General features: G+C 34.8%; 1 protein-coding gene across 4 annotated transcripts in view; it reads right to left on the bottom strand.

Annotated features, from left to right (window-relative positions):
• Positions 1 to 669: 669 nt before the first annotated feature.
• The window catches only part of RAB28 (RAB28, member RAS oncogene family), a 46,243-nt gene continuing 24,594 nt past the window's right edge, over positions 670 to 22,318 (bottom strand). Inside the window, exons 3-6 of one of the 4 annotated variants that reach the window (XM_019614976.2) lie at positions 10,143 to 10,246; positions 7,345 to 7,422; positions 2,376 to 2,423; positions 672 to 789 (exon numbers count right to left, since the gene is read on the bottom strand). In XM_019614976.2, coding sequence (XP_019470521.1) covers positions 694 to 789; positions 2,376 to 2,423; positions 7,345 to 7,422; positions 10,143 to 10,246 — 326 coding nt within the window. In that variant the 3' untranslated portion in view covers positions 672 to 693. Of the gene's footprint in view, positions 790 to 2,364; positions 2,424 to 6,201; positions 6,313 to 7,344; positions 7,423 to 10,142; positions 10,247 to 22,318 lie in introns of those variants that run through there. The other 3 variants (XM_019614979.2, XM_019614977.2, XM_019614978.2) reach the window with 3 other exon arrangements.

Here is a 22,318-nt window from a genome sequence, read left to right as displayed (position 1 = left end):
AAAAAAATCAGTGAACGCATTTTTTTTTTCTCCTCAAGAATTGTTTTGCATGTAAATTATAAAACAGAATTTTACAAAGACTATGGTATGCATTCCTTCAGAATAACCGTCTATCTTAACCAGAAACTGCAGATAGCTCATCTTTGCCTCTTTAAGCAATTCAGAGGAAAATACAGACAGAATTCAAAGCAAATTTCAAATACAAACATCCTTCAAAAAAAAGCTTAACTAGGCATCCAGACAAAGACTGAATTAACATAAAAAGAACTTCTGTGTACTATAAATATTCATTTTCTGTGTAAAAATCTAACAGATATTACTCATTCTATTTACAAAGCATTTAATGGAACTGTTGGTCTCTCCCACATGGGGAGAGAAATAAGAGATACCAGTTTTCTGTCCATTTTCATTTGAGGCAGCAACGTAACATTTTGAATATTACAACAGTGAAAGCCCCTCTTAATACAATAACATGAAGTATTACCAAGTTTCTATGAACTAAGGGATTATTAGAAATGCCTCATAATTGCACACAAAACTTCAAATTAATATACTATATATTATTTCTGCTTACCAATGTAAAATACATCATTTCTAAGAGAATCTACTATAGATGTTATTTCATGTAAAAGCAATGCAGTTTTAAAAAAAAACTAAAAAACAACAAAAAAAACTTCTACATCAATACCTGAACTACTGCATTGAGCAGACTTTACTCTGGCAGCTGGAAGTGTTGTGATGTTGGTTATCTTCTTCAGGGTAGTTCACTATTTCTGCCCTGACAACATGCTGTTCAGTCATGTATCAACACAATGGACAGAGATGAAGGAGAAGAATGAAAAAAAGAAAAGGAAAGGGAAGAAAAAATGGAAAGACTGATCAGTAGTTGAAAAGGAAGAATGAATGATATAAAATGACAGCGCAAAAGCTAAAACAAAGTGCATTTCTTTCCAGGCCCTATGCAGAACAGGAACTTATCTAGCAGAAAGCATCACAATCAGCATCTGTTTTCATTCTCAGGCTTCTTCAAGAACATGCACTTTCAAAGCATCAATGTGAAATATTCATGCATGCAATCAACAAAAACTTATTAGAGGAGAAGGGGCAGAAATAGAAGGGAAAGAAAAGGGAAGATAATTCAGTGGAAGGTGACAACGGCCTCTTCCTTTAAGCCTGAGGTAAATAAATTTTACAGTAGTCAGCTTTCCTATCAGCAACTCTAACAAGTGTTTAAGCGATGTGTGTGTATCTTTTCCATTACATAGCTCTTACATTACTGCTAGATATTAACCAAAAACTAGTGACAAATTAAAACCTCACATCAAAGCGCTGCTAGCTTTGATTTTACTTCATATAAAGAAAGAAAAAAACTCTTTTTTTCCCTAAAGTCAAAACAAATCTGTTAAAAGCTTTCTATTAACAAAATGCTTATGAAAAAGGGAAAAAAAAAATCATATAACTTAAGCACAAAAATTGCAGAGAAGGTCTGCTACGAAAGATAGAATAATCTTTTTCTTTAAAACTCCAACTTTTACGCAATGCATTTTTAAAGTTAAAATGAATGGCTAAATGAATGTATGTCACCATTTTGAAGGAAACAACATGCAAACTGGATTATGTGAATGTACAAGCAGTACATGTTAAAGATTATCTCTGTAAATAAAACCTATATGTCAAACAAATACTAGTAATTGAATTGCCTGGTAAAGGATCTGAATTTATTAGCTGCTGATGTACTCCTCTTGAGTTTAATTGATCACATTTGTACTATCTTATCTAGTAGACAACATCTGTGATTTACTAGACTCCTGGCCTGATGTTATCAAGGGAAAGGTTGCTAAATCCATGTGAAGGGGTAGTAGGGGTTTTAGCATTAAACAGCGTTATCTGACCTCACAGGACCTAGTTTCATCATACCAATCTTCTGACTAAAGCCAAGGAAAAAAATCTTGCAATCAGTAGGCAATTAATTGGTCGTCAAAACATTGGTCCAAATCCCATCATGTAAACAAGGCTAGGTTAGTGATCTGTGTTTAGGCACACTGTAGCAAAAAGTTGACTAACATAAATGACAAGGATTTTCTAAAGGAATCTCGCATATTTTTTAAAATACACATTGCAGTATTTATCTTATTAACTTTAAGGTGATTAAAAGCTTTGAGCTTCTTTGTATGTGTATCTGTACAGGACAAATCTATAATTGCCAAGGTTCAAACCACTGTTAGTAATGACAAAAAAAACTTACTCGGTGCAGGTGCTCTGAATTCCCAATCTGCCAAACATTTTATTATACAAAACTGGCACATGCACACCCTCATTTCTTGAGCTGGCATACAGCTAAAGAAAAAACTACAAATCACTTACAAAAACGCTACCTCTTGCCAATGCCAAGGAACAAAGCTGCACCCCATGCGGTTTTTATACTATGGTTGAAAGTAAAAAATACAGAAAGAAAAACATTTGATTAGTAGAGGAGCTATTTCCTCAAATTTCATCAGACCCTTGTGATTTAAAGGAGAGGAATTTGAGGACTGAAAATAAGTCAGAATCTGCAATTTTCTGACTTTGGAACGGTTCCATTTCAAAAACACGTTCCAGTCACACACAAACAGTAATCTATTCCTTTGTTTCACCACAGTTTTGACTAAATAAAGGTTTGATTAACAGTCATCTCAGCATGTTAACAGACAAGATTTAGTAGCTCTTGCTGAGATAGTTTAAAAACTTACCACCCCCAAATGCCTGTTCTATTCCTCTGCTGGAGATCACTGCTGCCAAAGGAGAGCTGGTGGAATGTAACATGTACTTGCACCTCATCCGCTTCAGCACAAAGTCTGGCAACTTCACTTAAAAACAACTTTCATCAGCAGTTTAAGCTAAGCTGTTGAACTTCACCCTGACGCAGCCAAGGCACACTATCACCTTCTATTTTCTGATTGTGCTGGGGGAGCGATAAATTCCAGCAAAAAGGCAGTAACAAATATCTTGGGTTGCATTAACGTCTTAAACTGCTGCAGCTGTTTTCTAACACAATGCATGGCAAATAATTTAATTTCTAGGGCTTGTTCTTGCACTTAATTAACAGTTTAGCAGTCAATTTGAAGGGGAACCAAGACTCCATCTACTTTTCAAAAGGATTTTTGTAGTTCTGCCAGTCATCAAAGCACAGAAGCCACAAGTCAAGCCCCACAAATTCATGCAAGCTGAAGTAGTGTGCTCACAATTCTTATTACTAACCACAGGTGAGTGACAGTGATTCTCCTAATGACTGTTACAATTGGAATCGTTTTTTAAAGAAAAGAAATATGATCTTCAGCCATAAAATCACAAGAAATAATTTATGAAGAGTATTCTCAGCATTAGACAATCAGTAACCATGAAGAAATATACAATAAATCATAACTGATAAATCATTTCACTGTTGGTGCCTTACAGAAATTCAGTATTTCATGTTATTCTTTGTTACCACCTAAACTAAATGAAGACACTTGATGTTCTCCAACAAACATAAAATCATAGAATATCTCGAGCTGGAAAGGATCATAAGGGTCAGCTCCTGACTCCACAAAGAACCACCCAAAAAATCAGACCATATATCTGAGAGCATTGTCCAAGTGCTCCTTGAACTCTGGCAGCTCAGAGAGGTGACCACTGCCCTGGGGAGCCTGTTCCATGCCCACCACCCTCTGGTGAAAAACCTTTTCCTAACACCCAACTTGACCCATCCCTGATGCAGCTTCATGCCGTTATGCTAAAATATACTCAAAATATAAACCATCCCATTTTTCAAAACAAAGAAACCTTGCATTACACAGAATACTGAAAATTCAAAGACAAGATCTTGGAAGAAAACAATGCACATCTGTAAAACTAAAGGGTGTTTTACTCTTTGCTCAAAGAAGAAATCAAATACAATGCTTGCAAATTAACTAAGTTGCACTTATTGTGTTTTGTTTTGTTCCTTGTGTAGCACCTATTTATCTGTTTTTATAGTCCAGTTGGTAGAGTATTAAACACCTAGAAATGTTAAGGAGCATGTTCACATAGCCATTCTATAATTTAAGGAAATCTAAAGCTGATTGCAGAGAAATTTGAAAAACAAATATCTTCTCTTTCCCCATATACACACATGGGAATCTCTATCACAAACTATTTGTTGTATACCAGGAATCATCTAAAACCACCTCCATTCAGCCAAAAGACCCACTTCCATGCTTTTGAGCAACAGCATCTACACATTACTTCAGTAGAGCTTTTCCACTGCAGACTAATAAATTTCTCTCAAGAAATGTCCTTCTGTTTGTTTCTCTGAGGCTATGAAGGTTAACATTTTTCTTTCTCTAATTTTATGCACACTTTCCGTTTCCAATCTTAAAAACTAACCAAGGTGTGGAACCAAATACAATGAACCTTAAGCTACAGCTAACAAGACAAACACTTAAATACAATTCCTTTGGTTTCTCACAGACTTAATTTTGAATAATTCCTACTGGCTGCTCAAAATAGCAAAGTCCTCAAAGTTTGTTCAAAGCAAACCTTTTACTGTTAGGAAAGTATTATTGCTTATTCAGAACAAATTAAAATTGTGCTTCGTTAGAAGAATCTTGCAAAGTCAGACTGTTTCTCTGTTTAGCTACACACACATGGAGAGACTTCTGCTGGACCTGAATGAGGAGGCAACAAAATTTCTTCTTTAACCACCTCCACTGACAGGTTTTTCTTTTTATTTTGTTGTTGCTTGTGTTGTTTGCGCCTGGATTTATTTCCTTTTTTCATTTTTTTAAATTTGGATTATTTTCTTTAAATCACTACAGCTTAGATTCACATTAACAGTAACATGTGGGCCATACTGAGTATTTAGACTGTGCATATTAACTTAGTTATTGCTACCATAATTTGCATAATATCAACTCTGTCCTATCTGCATATTGTACATTCCACTGATACATTCAACATCATTAAAAATAGTGATTATTTATAATAAGGTAGGGAAAAAGCCCACTTAAAGCCAGCACCAGTTCAAACTAGATAGTAGTGCATTCTTCAGACAAGTCTACATGGAGGTTCTTACTTTAAAAATACACACTTCCTTTATAATGCTACAATACTCTACGTAATCTCCTTTCTCATATTCTTATTTTAATAAGGTATTTAATTCAATAAGGTATTTGCATACCTGCCTACAAGTTTATATCTGAGTTCGCAGGACGCAACAGCACAAATCTAAGACCACTGCTTCAATGCAAGCTAAACAGTTCAAAAAAAATTAAGGAGCTCTTTATGGGATTAATTATTCACATACAAAACATTATATAGTTCAGAACAGTAAGTGAATGGTTCCCCAATAGTAAACAAATTTTGAAAAAACACTCAATATTTATTTACCTATAAATCACAGCTTTTTGAAACTCTTCTCCTTGCTTGTTAGGTATTCACTCTTAAGTATATTTTGCCATTTTACTATTTGCAATACAGTTTTGTAGTTGACCACTTCAACAGAGATTGTAAACACTGAAGTGGTGAAACACTTTCAGAAATTGCGTATTTATTATATATTTCAAAAAGCAGAAGACCAACCTGTACACAAGATGCATTTTGTGTCATTGGTTTTGTTTCTCTTATTAAACTTTTTGACTTATTTTGGGGATACTCATTTAATGTTAACAGCATCTAGCAATTCTAGGATACCATGTCACCATCTCAGCCAGTTTTTGGTTTAATAATTGTAATCCTAAATATCATTACATAGTAAAGGTTGCCTCAGTAGTATAATCTTTGCTTTTGAGGTTTCTGAAACGGTTTTGTGTAAAATCCTTTGGTTTAAACCTATGTGCTCACAGTCTTCCTGGCAGGAAAATTATATTTAGAAGCAGGAACCTGGCAGGAGAAGGCGGTAAAGAGACTATATTGGAAAAGCTCTTGCTTGTTTGCTTATTTGAACAATTAACACATTTTAGATCACCTAACATCCACTGATTTAAATAAATAACATCAACTCTAGTAACTAAAGTTAAAGAAATTACAATTTAAATTAAAGAAAAAAACAAAAACTTTTTTTCCTATTAATTAAAAATGCCATAAAACTACTTTTGTTAGAACTATTTTGCATGTAATGATTACATGAAATATTCTTTTCAGAAACAGTAAAAAGCTCTGTTACAGTTCAAAGGAAGATATGCAACAAGGTTTTGACATGCATTTGCTGTGTTCGCACCTCTAAATCACTATTAGCCAATATAAGAGGATAGGTGATATGCTGTTGATGATTCTCCACCTATTGCTGGGAAACACTGTCCTCTCAGTCCTTTCTTGCTGCAGAGGAGATGACAGAAAATCCTCCAACTCAACACAAAGAAAAAAAAACACGAAGTCCAAAAGCAAAAGACTAAGCAATTCCTCTAAGAGGAGATTATTTGGGACAAACACAGTAAGAAAAATAATTTCAGATGGCAGGAAGCCACATTAGCTACCCTAACACCCAATACCATAGGTCTGTCAAGAGTGGGTATACTCAATCAGAAAAAGATTTGTTTCGCATTTGTATATGATAATGTACAAGTAGGAAATAGTGCTCTTAAACTGAGGCAAACAAACCTTACTGAGGAAAGCATCATCGTCGTGTATTATAAAGGCACATAATGAAAACTAAACTCATAGATTAACCAACCAAAGAACATCACATAGTTAATTCTTGACTCTGTAATTGACAAACAGGGCAGCCTGGGCTAGTGCCTGGCAACCCTGCACACAGCAGGGGGGTTGAAAGTAGGTGATGATTGTGGTCCTTTTCAATGCAGGCCATTCTATGATTCTTATGAAACAGTACTTTTTTCCTATTCAGTTCAGTATATGTCTATACTGAACATTAATTTAGAACAGTTACGCTTGCCGAAACTTATGCCTTCCATCTCTTAAGCTTTTAGTGTTATAAAATGATATTGCTTTAGTATGTAAAGAATTTTAAAGCAGTTATCATAAACACTGAATATGATATCAGTGTACAGTAATTTATGTATAGATAAGAGCATCTTTTACGCTACCTGCGAATGCAAAAATATAAGGAGACATTAATGTCTAAGAAAATTTTTATATACTACAAACAGCTCTCAAACTATTATTTTCTTTAGTTTTTTTGAACATGCATTTTTATTGCTTCAGCAAGTTTATCACGATGGATAAAGATTATTATATTTTTAAGAAGCTGTTGTGATAGTAACTAACTGTCTCTAGTAGAATGGGTGCAGTTCACTTAAAAGGATAGATATTAATTTGCAACATTATTTGTGGTTTTTTTCTAAATACTAAATAAAATTTTAAGCACAACATGTATTTGTGGAAAATCACCTGTGATTGTTCCATTTCTGCTTTGTTCAATTTGATGCCAAGGATGTCAGCAGCAATTCTTTGAAAACACAGGAAGACCTATGGAAAAAAAAATTACATCATATTTGAATGATTAAGAACAGACATCCTAAGAGTTCTTTCAAATATATCAAGCCATTCTTGAACTGTAAACAACAAGATATAGAGAACTATGACCTGTGCAAAACAGATCTGAAACAATCTCATCTGGTATATTCAATTTTGTTTAAAAATTGGGGAAAATAACTCAACAATGCTATGAGGAATGAACAGTACGCTAGATTGTTAGGCAACACTTCTACTCTGCCTCCAGAGGCTTAAGTTTAAACAAGCTTTTACACAACCCACCTCTCAAATACTGCTCTCAGTGCTGTAAAATATGAATAAGGGTATTCACTAATGTTTAGCAGAAAAATATTTTACCAGTGTATTGTGCAATAAAGACATAAATTTCTGAAATTCAGAACAACTGAATTGTGCATCAGCACCACCAAAATCTCTGCTGTGTAAGCTTCAAAAACATTACGAACATCAAATCCAAGCCATTATGTATTTGTTTAGGAGTCTTACAAATGATTGTATGTGTTCTGTTATTGAACAGAAATATCTAAGTAAGCAAAATGTGGCATGGCATGGAGCAGCCTAGCCATTAAACTTCAGATGTGGCTTGACAGATAACACTGAGTGGGAAGGCTATCTAAAATAACTCCTTTACTTCACCTCAATACAGTCCACCAATCTTACTGTTTAGGGAGCTACTTTTTAAATCTGATTAAAGGACACAAATGATACTAAATAGGAACAGTTTAAGACTCTACTTCTGCTGAATGCAGAATACTGTCAAACTGCATCTTATGCTCTGAGTGGCTACACAACTGAGCACAAAGCCTAACCTGCCAGCCTACAGTGCTTTTCACCATACAGCCACCATTCCAGAAGGTAAGGCCTGTGGAAGCATCAGTCATTTTCAAGGAAAAATTAAAATAAATAAATAAATAAATAAATAAATAAAACCATTCACACATTTTTTTCTTACAGCTCAGATGGAAGATGAAAGCGAGTGAGTGGCAAAACCAACAAACCACTGTCACTTCCAAAATCACCTTACTTTCTCTGATCTACTTGGTCTACTATCAGCCTACTGTACTAACACTCATACAGCAAGGAAATGGGCAGACCTTTTTCAGAGACCTGCCCAACCAAGCTCTGTGGTGTAATTAAACCGATCACCTGCTGTGTTGAAGTTCTGTGCACAAAGCACCAGGTGGGAGCTCAGTGCTCTACTTATGCAGTTCAATGGAGAGTACGACAGTTACGCTACAGTAAATCTTTCATGAAGTTTAATGCTCCTCTAAGGAGACATTCAGATTTTTCTATGTATATAAAATTATCTTTTGCAAATGAGTCTGTTGGAAAGATCTGAGGTAAACAAAACAAATCACTTCATCTACCTTAATTGAGCATGTAAGACTCCTCTAATCTATACCCACAGCAGCCATGGAAGGCCCCTCCCTAAATCACTGTCCAGAATAAACACCCTGTCTTCCCTGCACAACTACCCAAATACACATGAACTGCAGTAACAGTGGAAAGAGTTAATTCAAACCTATACCGAAACTAAAAATGAACTACTGTAAACTATTCTTCATACCTTCTTTTGTCAGTAGATATTTAAACAGAAAGTTCTGGTTAATGCTTTTAGGTACGTTCGGATTTACTTTTGTTTTTAAACAGTAAGTTAATAAAAGTACAATTAGCATATACAGTGGGATGCTGCTGTAATTCATGAATTACATCATCAATTAAGAAGACATAATAAAGATTCCTCCTTAATTTGTAATGTTAACTATATCCATCTTATAAAAACTACTACTTTACCACAAAATGTTTGTCTCCTTGAGAAAGGAACACATTTCATCACATGCAAACTTCACTGCATGAACTATTATAAAATTTGTCTTCTCTTTCTAACATAAGAAAAACATTTTCAGACTTTAAACAAAAATTCCTGCCAAAGATTTAACACAAACTCTAAGGAGAATCAGGATTCACTGCATTTGTATCAGCAGTATAACACAATAATCACACAAATTATAGAATCTGGCAGTCCACTGTAGAAGTAATAGAGCTTTCATCAAATATCTTTAAACAACCAGTGATGCCATTTGTGTTACAGAATTATGCTTCCATATAATTGGACATGGCCTTACTGTTCAGTAATACTCAAATAAAATAAGCTATGTTGCCCATGTAAGACAAAGACAGACTTATGTTTTTAACTGGAATCACATAGTCATTAGGCATGTGATAGAAATCAAGAAAAACAATACAATGTGATTTCATCTGATACAGTCAACTAAAAGAGAACCTTTTCTCCCATACACTTCCAACTAAAACAAGTATCTAAATTAGGTCTGAAATAAATGATCACTCTAAAATGTGCTCGGCAAAGCATTACAAATACCAGAAAGTTCAAGTTTAAATGGACCCACAGAAAAAATGTCTTCTAGCTCAGAACCCATATTAAAAATTTTGATTGTAACAGGATCTTGTGAATTTATCAACTGTTAAAAGTTTCTCTGTTGATGCTCTATAGATGAGACTTCACCTGGAACAAAGGGTGACAGCAGAGATCTAACAGGCCTCATTTCTCATCATGTATAAACCAGAGTATTTCCACACTAAGATCAACCCGCAAAGCAAATGAGAAGACACTGTAATTAATAAAGAACATACACATTCACAGAAAGATCAGTACAGAGTTTATTTTTCTTACTTACAGAATCTCCTGTCTTGGCTGACACAAAATGGCTACTGAAATTGTTTTCCTGACAAAATCGCTGATGCTTATCAACTTTCACTGTGCGCATATGCTCCAAGTCAACTAGAAACAAGTGGGAAAAAAAGATTATTACAGAGTAACATAGAGAGCTTAAAGTATCCTTAGGTAGTTATCTGTCTTAGAAAACTCATTCACTGGAAATACATAAGATGTCATCTTACTCTTTACAGAGGTATGCAAATGCCAGTTTCTTTTTATAATCGTATGTGAAAAATAAAGAAATCACAATGAACATTGTGCATATTTCTGGACTCACACAAGCAATTGGTAACAACTTTCCCACTAACTACACGCAGAAAAAAAATCTGAGACAGATCAATTAAATTTTGTGGGGTTTTTTGTTTGTTTGTTTTAACAAGTATGATGTATAATGGTAGCCCAGCATAAACTAGAGACACAGAGTTCACAAAGTACATCTGAAATGTGTTGGAAATAACTTTACTGCAGAACACAGTAGAGCAAAAACATTCACTATAATAAAAAAAATGAACTGAATAAAACACTGATGGTTAGTTATTTTATACGAAGTCTTCAATTCCACGTTTCAGAACATTTTCATTTTTAGCATTTATAACCAGTGGAAGCAAAGTAAAGCTTTCAAATGGTATTTTATGTTAAAAAGCACTCGTTGCCTACAACACAACATGGAGCTCAAGTCTTGCACAGGTTTTATTGTGCACATTCCAGTTTTTCCAAATCTGATCCTAAGGTAACTGGAAACTATATTGAAAAGTTTCTCTTTTTATTGCATTACAGTTCCTATAAGGGTGTTGACTCTCTGCCGTCAAATTATAAGGCAAATATATTCAGAAGGATTTAAGGACAACCAGGCTCTTTGAGTCAATACAGGAAAAAAAACTTAAACTGATTTCCTGAGGAAGGGACCCAACTGACTTGTAAAAACTTGTAAATTTGCAAATCTAGTAAGCCTGCATAATAGTGTCATTTGATTATCAGCTGAAAAAAAAGCTCTCATACTACATAAAAGGCTTTATTTTAAAATGATATTGGAGGTCTTTAATTTGTAGGCTCTGGAGATTTTCTCTTGGAGATTTTTAGTCTAACAGGGGATTCCTACACCCCATTTATACTGCTTACTTTGGTTAATGTGGAGTTTTTGCCACATATTACTGTTCCTCACACATCAGTAAGGCCTTGTTTATAAGAACAGGCCTAAAATCATCCAGTTACCACAGGCATTAATTTGTGAAGGACTAAAATACTAAGCTATTAACACTAACGTTTGTAGTACAGTACTTCATCATATTAAATGTAGAATATACAGTTTTACAAAAAATAGGAAGAACAAATGCATTTATTAGGATAAATCCCAAAGTCGATAAAAAGCCTCATACAGTCTATGTAACAGTTGTTTAACTTCTTTCTCTTAAAAATAACTACCAGGAGAGAGCTTCTGTTGAAATGCTTTTAAGAGGAAAAAAACACAGCATACTCTCTAAACAATATCACTATTAGCTATTAATTTTACTCTTCATATATCAGCTTTAAGTGCAGCCTGGAAAAAACAACACTGTGATTACTCTTTGGGGAAAAAATAAAATAAAATCAATATATTTCCTTTATTTTTATTTAACAATGTTTTAAAGGAACCTTAACCTCACCTCTGTATTGAAACTTCAAAAGTCTACACACAATTACAATTAAAAAGTCAACCACTGATCCTATTTACACCATATCTCTAAGACCACAGTATACTTACGTAAGCCTCTAAACACAAGCTCACAAGTAACAATTTCTCTCAATCTCTCTTTCCCAAGAAGAAAAGAACAGAGGTCACAGGAACACACAAGCATACAAAAGTTACATGAATTTTCAAGAAGAAAACATTCTGCCTTGTAAGAAATCGTATCCCAAAATGCTTCTTATTTTCTATCAAAATATGGTCAGTGGAGCATATATTTTGCTACAGTAGAGAAATCAAAAGCATGCAGGATCCCAGAATCTACAGACCGGAAGTAAAAATCAGGGTAAAACTGTGTTTCTGAAATTTGTGCAACTCCTCTTCCCAGTTAGGAGTATTTCATCCCATGGCTTCTGAATTCCGGGCAGTCTGCAGCAAACTGTGCAGTTACTGTTACAGAAGATAACTGCCAGGTAAATGTCCATATGCGTGCACTCAGCTCACAGTAAACACAAGGCAATTCATGTTACAAGCATTAGCCCTTACTGAAAGAGGGCACAGTTTTAGTACAAGAAAAAGATTTCAAGTGCTAATAAATATTTAATCACAAAAAGTTGTGGAGCACAATCATAGGCAGTTACTGAAGATCAGCTAAAAATGCAGCAAATAATTACCCTCTAGTTTTTTTCAATTATTTTTATTTCTTTGAACATCTGATGTTGGTCAGTAGAATATGCAGAACTCATAGCTAACAGGACATAACTCTTGTCTAGCTTTTATTTAGACATGTTAGAGAAAAGACTTTAGGAGGGATCTTGAGGAGAAAACTTATTTTCTAAATAGGTGTTTATAAGAACTGTAAGGAGGAAAAAAAAAACAAAAAAAACCTCATAGCTGGCTGACGTGGGCTGGTACGATGAATCACTCAGCGGCAGGAATAGGTGTCTTTGGGATGAAGGATGATACAAGGATGTACTTAAGCCATGAAAAGCTTAAAGGCAAAGACAAATAACTTTTGGCTAGAAAGAAGAGAATGATACATAAATACAGTATGATTTCACAAACCAGGAAAATGATTTTGCTGAATAGTCTAAATGACTAGATAACATTGTGCTTGCCAATAAAAGGAATTTCAGCAATTACGATGCAAAAGATGAACATTTTAACCATGGTAATGATTATGATAGGCCATACCTAATGAAGGTCACGAAAAAAGATTTGGACTTATATCAAACACAAACATTTAGAAAAAGACCAGAAGAGACGGACATTTCCACGCCAGACTGTTCAGTCACCCTATTCATCTGAAGCAAATTAGGAAGATGACAATAGCAGGAGGAAATTAATAGCTCTGTTTTTACCAAGGATAATTTAAGTTGATGGCAAGAAACCACAAGGAGACGTCAAAAGGAGACACAAGGATTTTGTTTGCAAAGGAAAAACAACTTGAACTATTCATAAATAGTGAGATCCTAAAATACACAAACATTACAAATTGTTACTTTGGTTCAAGTGCTTGCCTACAAACTGTGCTATCCTTATCAATAAATAATGCTTTTTCTGCTCATTAAAAGCTAAAGCAAGACCCAAATGGATAAGTTTTACAGTATATAGCAAGAATATTTATTTGGTCTTCGAGCTTGTCTGGTGGGGAGAGTCACTTCAACTGAGGCAAACAAAACAATTGTGGTTCTCAAGTAACAGATCTACATGTGTAGCATGGACAGATACCACATAAATATACCTGCACAACAAAAATAGACTGGAAATTCATGAATTACTTCCACCTAGCCTGGGAGATGCAAATGAAACTCTCCCCTCAAGAAGAAACTAGAACAGATCAGTGTCTGCTGCAGCAAGAGATGAGGCTCGCTATAAGACTTGCTTTTCACAAACTCTGCAGAGTTCCATCTTGATCTGTAGGAGACTGAGCATAGATCGAGAAAGGTGAAAAAAGAAGAGTCTGGATCTCGCTCTCATAGAAGTCGCAAATGCTCTGTCCAAAGCATTGCTGAAGGCATAAAAAGAAGGAAGAAGAAAACTGCAGAATCTAGATAAGGAAGAAAGTCAAAGAATATCACAGTTACCTCTGTGGTGCAAGTGACAATTCAATGACAAGGAACAAAATTGTGGGCTTAAACTGGGACTAGAGATTGGACTGGCTCACATCTTCTGGTGACTGAGAAACTATTTTTTCCATCATTCTTCAAACTACTGATATACATTGCTTAATTGCAGTGAAAAGTGATAGACAATGCTACATTAAAGAGGAAAGAAAACAGTAGATGAATATTTTAAACAATCGTCTGCAAGGCTAGGCTATCTGACTGGTAAAAATTCTGAGCAAGCTCTTGAGACAGTATAAGTAATCAACTGTAAGTCACATTCCTGTATAACTTTACATGAGAAATTAGGAGTAAGCCACAGACATTCTAGCTTTTGGTTAGCAGTGAGGGAATGCAAGGACACTAGGAAGTGGGTGATTTACAGTCTCCACTACACATAGCCATTCAACAGCAGTTGAGTCTCAGTTGAAATGTTCGGCTATTTTTGTCTTGAGATTCCCAAACTATTAATGCTAAATAAATTAACACCAAATTTATTTACCTTATGCTGTTTAACTGTATGTATCATTCCTCTAAGATAACAGAGGCTTGCAAAAAGTCTCTGTCAGTGGATCCATAATAGTTTGGCATACTATGCTTCCATGATTTCCATTTCAGTACAACACAAAGGTGAAAAACCAGTAGCCAGGCAACGTAAGTACTGGTTTATTTCTTCTTTTCCATTAAATGAACTACCACAAATACAATTAACTCACTAGAATCACTTCACGTAATGAAGTGTGATATCAAATCCCAGAGCTGTTTTGCCTTTAAATTATGGTAACAATAAATATGTATAACAATAGTTATAACTCAACCGGGACAGACAACTCAGTAAGTACTTTAAAGTATCATTAATCAGTGAAATGATGAATGTTCTGGTTTCATCACCTTTCAAAATGGCAGAAATCTAACAGTAGATCACTTTGATTTAAATGTTGTTACCTAAACAAGTAACCGTACATACTCTAAAAGACACCAGAACATCATTTATGCAGAATGTAAAGGCTGCCACTTGTGCTATGTGTGTGCCTTTCCCACAGGACTGCCACTGTCTTCCTTCATAACATCATCAGAGAATAGTTCCATGTAAATACAGTGTTTTTAAAGTCAGAAGGCATTGATTTTTGCAATAATCTTTCTTTCAGGTAATTCTGGAAGAAACACAAATACATAACTAGAACAGATACTAACAAGCAGCTGAAAAAATAGTGACAGTACTTGTTCAGAATGTTATAAACAGCTGAGTGGCATGCATAATACGTGTTAAGCAAGTCTGAATGTAGTAGTTTGCTGACTTTTCTCCTGGATTGAGAGATTACATTTACAAACAGTAATGCACAATAAGGTTATTTTATTATTCCAGTGATAACTAATCTAGCCATTTGCTAAAGCATCTGTATGAAAAGAAACTTTAAAGATATAGCTCAGAGTGTTTCAGTAGAAGGATGCCTCTCCACCCAAAACTGAGTCTTTCAAAACTTCCAAGTGTAACAACTACAAGGCAATCTGTTCTAAAAGGCCAGTTCTTCTTTCAGGCTGAAATTATTGATTGATATTTACTGCATTTATACTAAACTCTGTATTAACATAAATGAATTCACAACTGCCTTGCTTCATAATTATCACACATATTATGTTTTCATATTTTAAGATAATTAAGGGTAGTTTGAAAGTTATGAGTAAACATCTATACTAATCTATGGTAGTGCACAAAAATATATTCTTTTACAGTATGCTGTGAAAAACGAAATACAAATCTTTCTGCAAAGTATTTGCAGCTGTTCACACAAGGTATACAATTACATAATGTTTAAATAATGAGCTATCACGATTAGCCCACACAGACATGACAAGTAAAATGCTTTAATAATTTATTAATTTGATTTACATGTGCTTAAAATTATGTACATACTTTCCCTTTTGAAAATACTCCAGGGTCATAAAAAAGGGGACTGTATATGGTGAATTTTTCATCCCATTTTTGTTATAATTTCAGGACCACTTCTTAAGAACAAACCTAGTTTGAGTACCTGAAAACTTAACACAGCCACGAAAACAACATTTATTGTCTTCATGCAGCATCCCTGCCCAACAAGCAGTCAGTTTAACTGCAGTGCGAAGACTGCTTCACCTGTGCAAAAGCAGAAGTGTCTGAATAGGGGAATAGAAAGGAGATTTCTGTAAGATTTTATTCCAAAGAATAAAACAGAAATCCTGATTCATACTGCGAGCAGCTCTAGCCATGAAGAGCCCCTCTCAGGCCTCCTCTGCCATAAGCAATACTACCCAGTTTCTCTTCTAGTTCTGCCATCATTCCAAAGAAAATAGGGAAAAAAGCAACAAAAACCCTCTCCAGCTTTTTATTGCACAGCTTACCAGTAACCTACTGCTTTCCCACTGAAGGATGGAGCTAGTTAATTGAGCCTTCATTTTCCATGAATATTTGAACGGATTACTTAGAACTTCAAGCAAGGGCACTTTCATTTTCTAATTAGACACAAAAGCTCTTTCTGTATAAATAATAAAATTATCTAATATTTCTGATCTTATTACTAATGATGACTAATTCATAACTGATACAACACTATAAGAACTAGAATTATGCAGAAATTATAATAAATTCAATTCATCAGACCAAAATGGCAATGAGTCTGCAGTACTATCAAACATTAACAGTTTAAGATCTAGTTTTATTAAAAATCAGTTTTGACTTGCTACTTTCCAATTAATTTTGCACACAGTTTTCAAGAAATTCAAGCATTAATGCCAAAGTGCAAACTGCAACTTTTTGTAGCTGATTTTTTTTAGTAATTTCAAGCTTTTTTCTTACACTAAAATTGTATAGCTCCCAAAAAAAAAAAACTCTTTCATGGAAGTCCTGAAAACTATATCACAACTCTGATTTAAGGAAGCTCAACGAAATATAAATATAGTTCCAAGTACAGATTTTCTCAGTAATTTTTTTAGGTTATCAAGAAAACATCTAGAGTGTTGATCTGGTTATACTCATGTCAGACAAACTACATGTCACATTAACTACCTCCAGGAAGTTATTCCAAACACAAAATAAACTGTTTATGCCCCTTCTCAGATAGATAGCATGACAGATTGTTATTAGTTGAAGACAGATGAAATACATTAATTTGATTGCAAGCATGTGTTTACTTTCTCACTGTCATGTACACTCTGCTGCTGATGCTTCCCTATGAGGATGTAGTAACAAATCACGTTATATTAGAAGACTTGCTAAGGGAGAATAATAATAGCTGGTGCTGCACTTTAATGCTTAAAACACTATACTTAACATTTCCAGCTATAACAGGAAATCGCCGGTTCCAGAAAGCAGAAAAAAAAGCTTAAAAACTCTTGTGATTTACACAAAGCTGCTTAACACTTCCTCCTCTAAAAAACTAAAATTATCAACAAATATGTTTGTCAATTACTGAAGAAAAATATAACCTTTTAAGTGCCAAATACATGTCCAGAGCTCTTGCAAAACCAAAACACAAATTTCCACAGAGACAAGATAAAGAATGTATGCTCAATATAGGAAAAATAAGGTGGACAATTTCCAAGTCTCCTCAGTTAAAAGCACAACAGCATCTTGCCCTTGAAGTGAGGTTTCCCTGTTTTCACATATGCCTCCTATGGGCCTCCATTTAATTCTACAGAACCTATTTGGAATTCTGTTTCCTCTCAAAGAACAACAAAGACTAAAAATCTGTAATAAGCTTCTTAGCATAAGGGCAAATCACACAGTAAAGTTAGGTCAACAATTCTAACATCTTTTCTAATTAGTAAGTAATAGGAAAGAATGCATTTAGCATTATAAGTTCTCTTTGATTTATATTTAAAGTGGAAGCTCTTGTCTTTATATTAAGATTCCTACATAAAAGTATGCTATATTAATTGAGACTTTAAAACACCGGTAAACAATAAAGGACAACAGCATTTTTTCTAAGGCTCAAAAAGGTTAATTGGATTAACATCTCCAAGATTTAAAACAGATTTCAGCACACTGAAACAATGGGACAGGATCCTCACCTAATAATAAGCATGTATAATGTTTGGTAGATGACAGGTCATTTTTAAAGAAGATACGTTAACCTTTGCAAATGCAAACAGCAGGCATCTTTTCATACCAAAGTAAAATTTTTTTTGAAGGAGAAGGGGAAGAAAAAAAATTACACACCCAAGTTTCTTTTCAAAGCTAAGATGATAGATGAATGATTTACACAGCTTGAAGGGACAGTTAAATAGAATAAAATAATATTTTTTTCTCGGCTAGACATTTCCCATTTTCATTTTTCAATAAATTCTTGGCAGAAATTTTTGCCACCATTTATCATTTGACTGAACAGAATAAGATTGCACTGATAGCCACTATGTGATCCCCTCTGTTAAGCACTTACCATCCTCATCGTTACCCCTAATATATATGCTTTTGGAAACAAGGGGAATAGTAAAAAAGTATACTATGAAACAAACAATACTATAAGGTAACTTAATTTATCTTGTAATTAAAACATACTTACAGCAACTCTTTTTTAGCTTTATTTTCCTTTCTTTATGAAAGGGTACCACTATAGCATAGAAAGCAAGAGAAGAGGAGGAAAGGTGCGTTTTGAAGCCATCTGCTTACCCTGCAACTCAAGTGACTACGTACCCTGAAGATACATCTGTACTGCAGACAGAGCCATCACAAAGAGAGAAGCCAATTAACTTAAACACATTAATCCGGGCACAAGGAGCGTAGATGTTGCAGCACAGACCTCTGTGCAGATTAACTTACCATGTATCTCTGTTTATTGTCTGCAGTATACATATCTATACAAACACGCCTTTAGGGTAAGTTTCACACTTCAAGTGGGAACGTGAATGAAAGAAGATGAAATGCTTTTTCTGCACAGTATTATGGAGTTTGATCAGCCTGCTGTGTGCAGATGAATGCCTTTCTCGCTCAAAAGCATCATCTCACAGGGCTTTAATGCTGTTAAATTTCACACTTTGGGTTAATCAAGATTTTACCTTCTGCAAAGAAATGTATGCTGAGATTATAAATTACTCCTGAAGTAAGACTGTTTGCTAACTATTGCTTTTTATCTAGCCAGTCAGATCCTGGCACAGCCCTTATCATTTATAAGTACTTTGCAATTACAGATAGTCTGCTGCCTAATTCTTTTCTGAGTAAATTAGGCAAACGCTTTTACAAATGAAAAATGAAACATGAATGAAAAAATAAACATAAAGCCTTGCCTAAGATCACATGAAGTTTCACTGAAGCATTTTACTTCACAGAAGCAATTTTACTGCTTTATACACTAAATTGACTTTCATCTTCTTTATCGCTTGCGTTCAGGCTTCCTAACCCTTGTGCCAATGAGGACTGTACAGCAATTAGGTTTTCTTTCTTTTTATGTTAAAGCTGTTAATTGGACCCAAATGTCTTTACAAATTGCTATTTCCTTAAGATAAGAGAGGAACCATACCAGGAGAACACCTCCAACTGATTTTCCTTACCATATCAACCTGGTTATACCATCACTGGGCAGTCACAACGATCAACATTGTACTCAAATGCAGCTAGGAATGACCTATTTACCAAATAAAGCTGAGAAAGCAAAACAAATCAACTTATATCCAAGCATACCACAACCAAGGATGCCCAGCAACAACACTAGATGTGCAAGTTCCCTCCGGCCCACCCTGACACTAGACAATGAAATAGCAAATAGAATTAGCAGTGATACAGTAATAGCTATGGAGATAGCTGGCAATGCTGTTGATTAAGCACTGAAACGCAACTAAAACACAGATAAAAATGTGTAACAATTATTTTGTATTTGTGAAACTCCAGTTGCAGCATTTCTTCTCACTTCTCACTTCCTATTTAGGAAGTTTCTACAAGTAATAAATACATTCCATTTGTTTTGTACCATCCTTCATAACAACAGTAAATAAGGGTAAACACTCAAAAATCAAGCTGCAAATGGTACTTCATTTTTCTAATTGCTAGTGTTTCAGCAATATTATGAAGAAGAGGTTATGCTATTTAGAATCTATATTTTCTCTCACAAACATAACACTGCCCTTTACAGAACAACATACAGTAAGTACATTATTTGATCATAATCTTGTAAGAAAATGTTAACATTATGACAGTATGCATTTTTTAAATATTCATATGAACTCTGAGCAAATTAATTTCATTGTGCTGTGTCAAGAAAGCATGTTGCTCTTCAGATAACATTTTGGTAGTAGTTTCCAAACCTTCCTATACTGAACTTTAATGACTGATCCAAGCATTATGAAACAAAAGTTACTGGCAGAAAAATAATAACAGATCCTTCTTCCAAATCCAAGTGAAAATTTTTTATTCAGAATTACTGAAACAACATAAATAAATGGATTTACTTGTGAGAAATTAATGGATTTCAATTTTTTTCCATAAACTACTTTCCTTTCTTGTAATATAAATATAAAAGCATTTTAAAAATCTGATTTTTCATTAGTTCAGCTAGAGATGTTCTACATCCTGGTTCAATTTGACATTTTAATTAACTCAACAGAATGTAGAAAATATATTACTGCACTATGATTACTGAAATTCAAATCTGAATGATCTCTTTTTACATGTTCTTCAATACCTTAACTAAGACATGAAGTTGTAATGTAGCAAACATTCAGAAGATGGTGCTAGTCCAATATATCTGCAAGCCACAGATGGATCAGCCTCTCTTCATCTCTCAAATATTTTAACAAATTCTGATGCACCTACCACCTCATCACAGAATTTATCCATGCCAGGAAAAGGTACAGTCACCTTTACTTAAATGCTAAGACCACTACCAAATTGCTACAATCAGTCTAAAATTCAAAAGATTTCGTGAATTGACAAAAAATAAATTTCTTTGTAATTTCATAAATAGAGGATTTTAAGAAAACTCATACGTTGCTTAAATCCCAGCTGCAGTCATTTTCATCTATGTTTTACAGGCAGCAACAAGAGCTTCTTGCCATAGCTTCAAGGCATACCAAAGCTCAAAAACTGCTGCTATCCTATCTCATTTCTGGTTGTTCATTCCCACCTTCATGCCACAAGACACTATTTGCTCCTCACCTGCTTAGGAGGCCACGCAGCTCATATGAGATTACAAAGCTCAGTAAGCTGATCCACGATAAAAATAGCTGCTTCCTTTTTGCTACATTCTTTTTAACCCAGCTCAAGCCATCAATCTGATCTCCCACAGGGCAGGAGTCGTAACTTCAAGCTGCAAACCAGTTTCATCACAAAACTGACCATCTTGAAGCTACAGCCCCTGGGAGCACCAGGGGGCTGAATCCCTGTCAGCATTCAGAAGGGCAGACTAATTAGAGTCAGTCTCACTACTGAATATGGAAAAGTAAATCACGTTATTGAAGATGCATGTTGTTTTTATTAAGGAGATTAGATGCAGTTTGTAATTACATTGTTGGGTTTTCTTGTGTTACACTGAGGTGTCTGATACATTTGTACTTGTGTCTATGCTTTATCATGCTACAGCATCTTGTAAACTAGGTATAGTTGGACAAATCATTTCTTCCAAAAATAGGAAATCCTGACATACTACAACGCCAAGCAAAGAGCTTTATCCTTTATATAGCAGTTCCTGAAACAGTTATCTCTAAAGAATGCATAGGAACATATCTCAAAGTAATACAATTCACAAAGCCATGGAAATGAGCCGTAAAAATCTTCTTGTTCCTATAAAAAGCATTTACGTAATAAATAATACCTCCTCACAGGATCCACTCCAACATTCTCAATCAATCTATACACACCATTTCTACTGGAATACTTCTGTTGATTTCATATCAAATCATATCAGCCATGTTATAAAGCTGGCTCCTCTCTTAGGTGTGACACTTTCATCCGATGCTCTCAATTACCTGCTCCTAACACAGCCAGCCCAGGTCACTTCCAGGGCCCTTCCGCGCCTGACTTCATTGCTGATTCTAGAAGATGAAATAATGGATTGGAGACACTTTGGGTTTCTCCTACAGACAGACCCCTTTGGGAGCTCTCCCACAACAAAAATTATAAGTGAACATGAAGTCATTCACCGGGATATAAAAACAAGCCTTAAATGTTCAAAGATCAGGCCAAGTCAGTATTATTGTTATTATAATAAAACTCCAGCATTAAGCAATTTCAGACATCACTTCAGTTCTTCTTCCAAACTTTTTTCAGTGTAGATGCAAGATTGGCACATATTTGAGTGAAATTACTCAGTTACTAGGCAGTTTATTACTGCTTAACTGTTCCATGTGTATCAAATCCTCTTTGACAGCAGCCCAGCTTTTCTTCCATTTGGAAGCTTTTGT

This window comes from Meleagris gallopavo, chromosome 4 (genome assembly GCF_000146605.3).
Source record: "Meleagris gallopavo isolate NT-WF06-2002-E0010 breed Aviagen turkey brand Nicholas breeding stock chromosome 4, Turkey_5.1, whole genome shotgun sequence".
Taxonomy (NCBI): domain Eukaryota; kingdom Metazoa; phylum Chordata; class Aves; order Galliformes; family Phasianidae; genus Meleagris; species Meleagris gallopavo.
The sequence above is the reverse complement of the archived record's forward strand: the minus strand, read 5'-3'. Positions and strand labels throughout refer to the sequence as shown.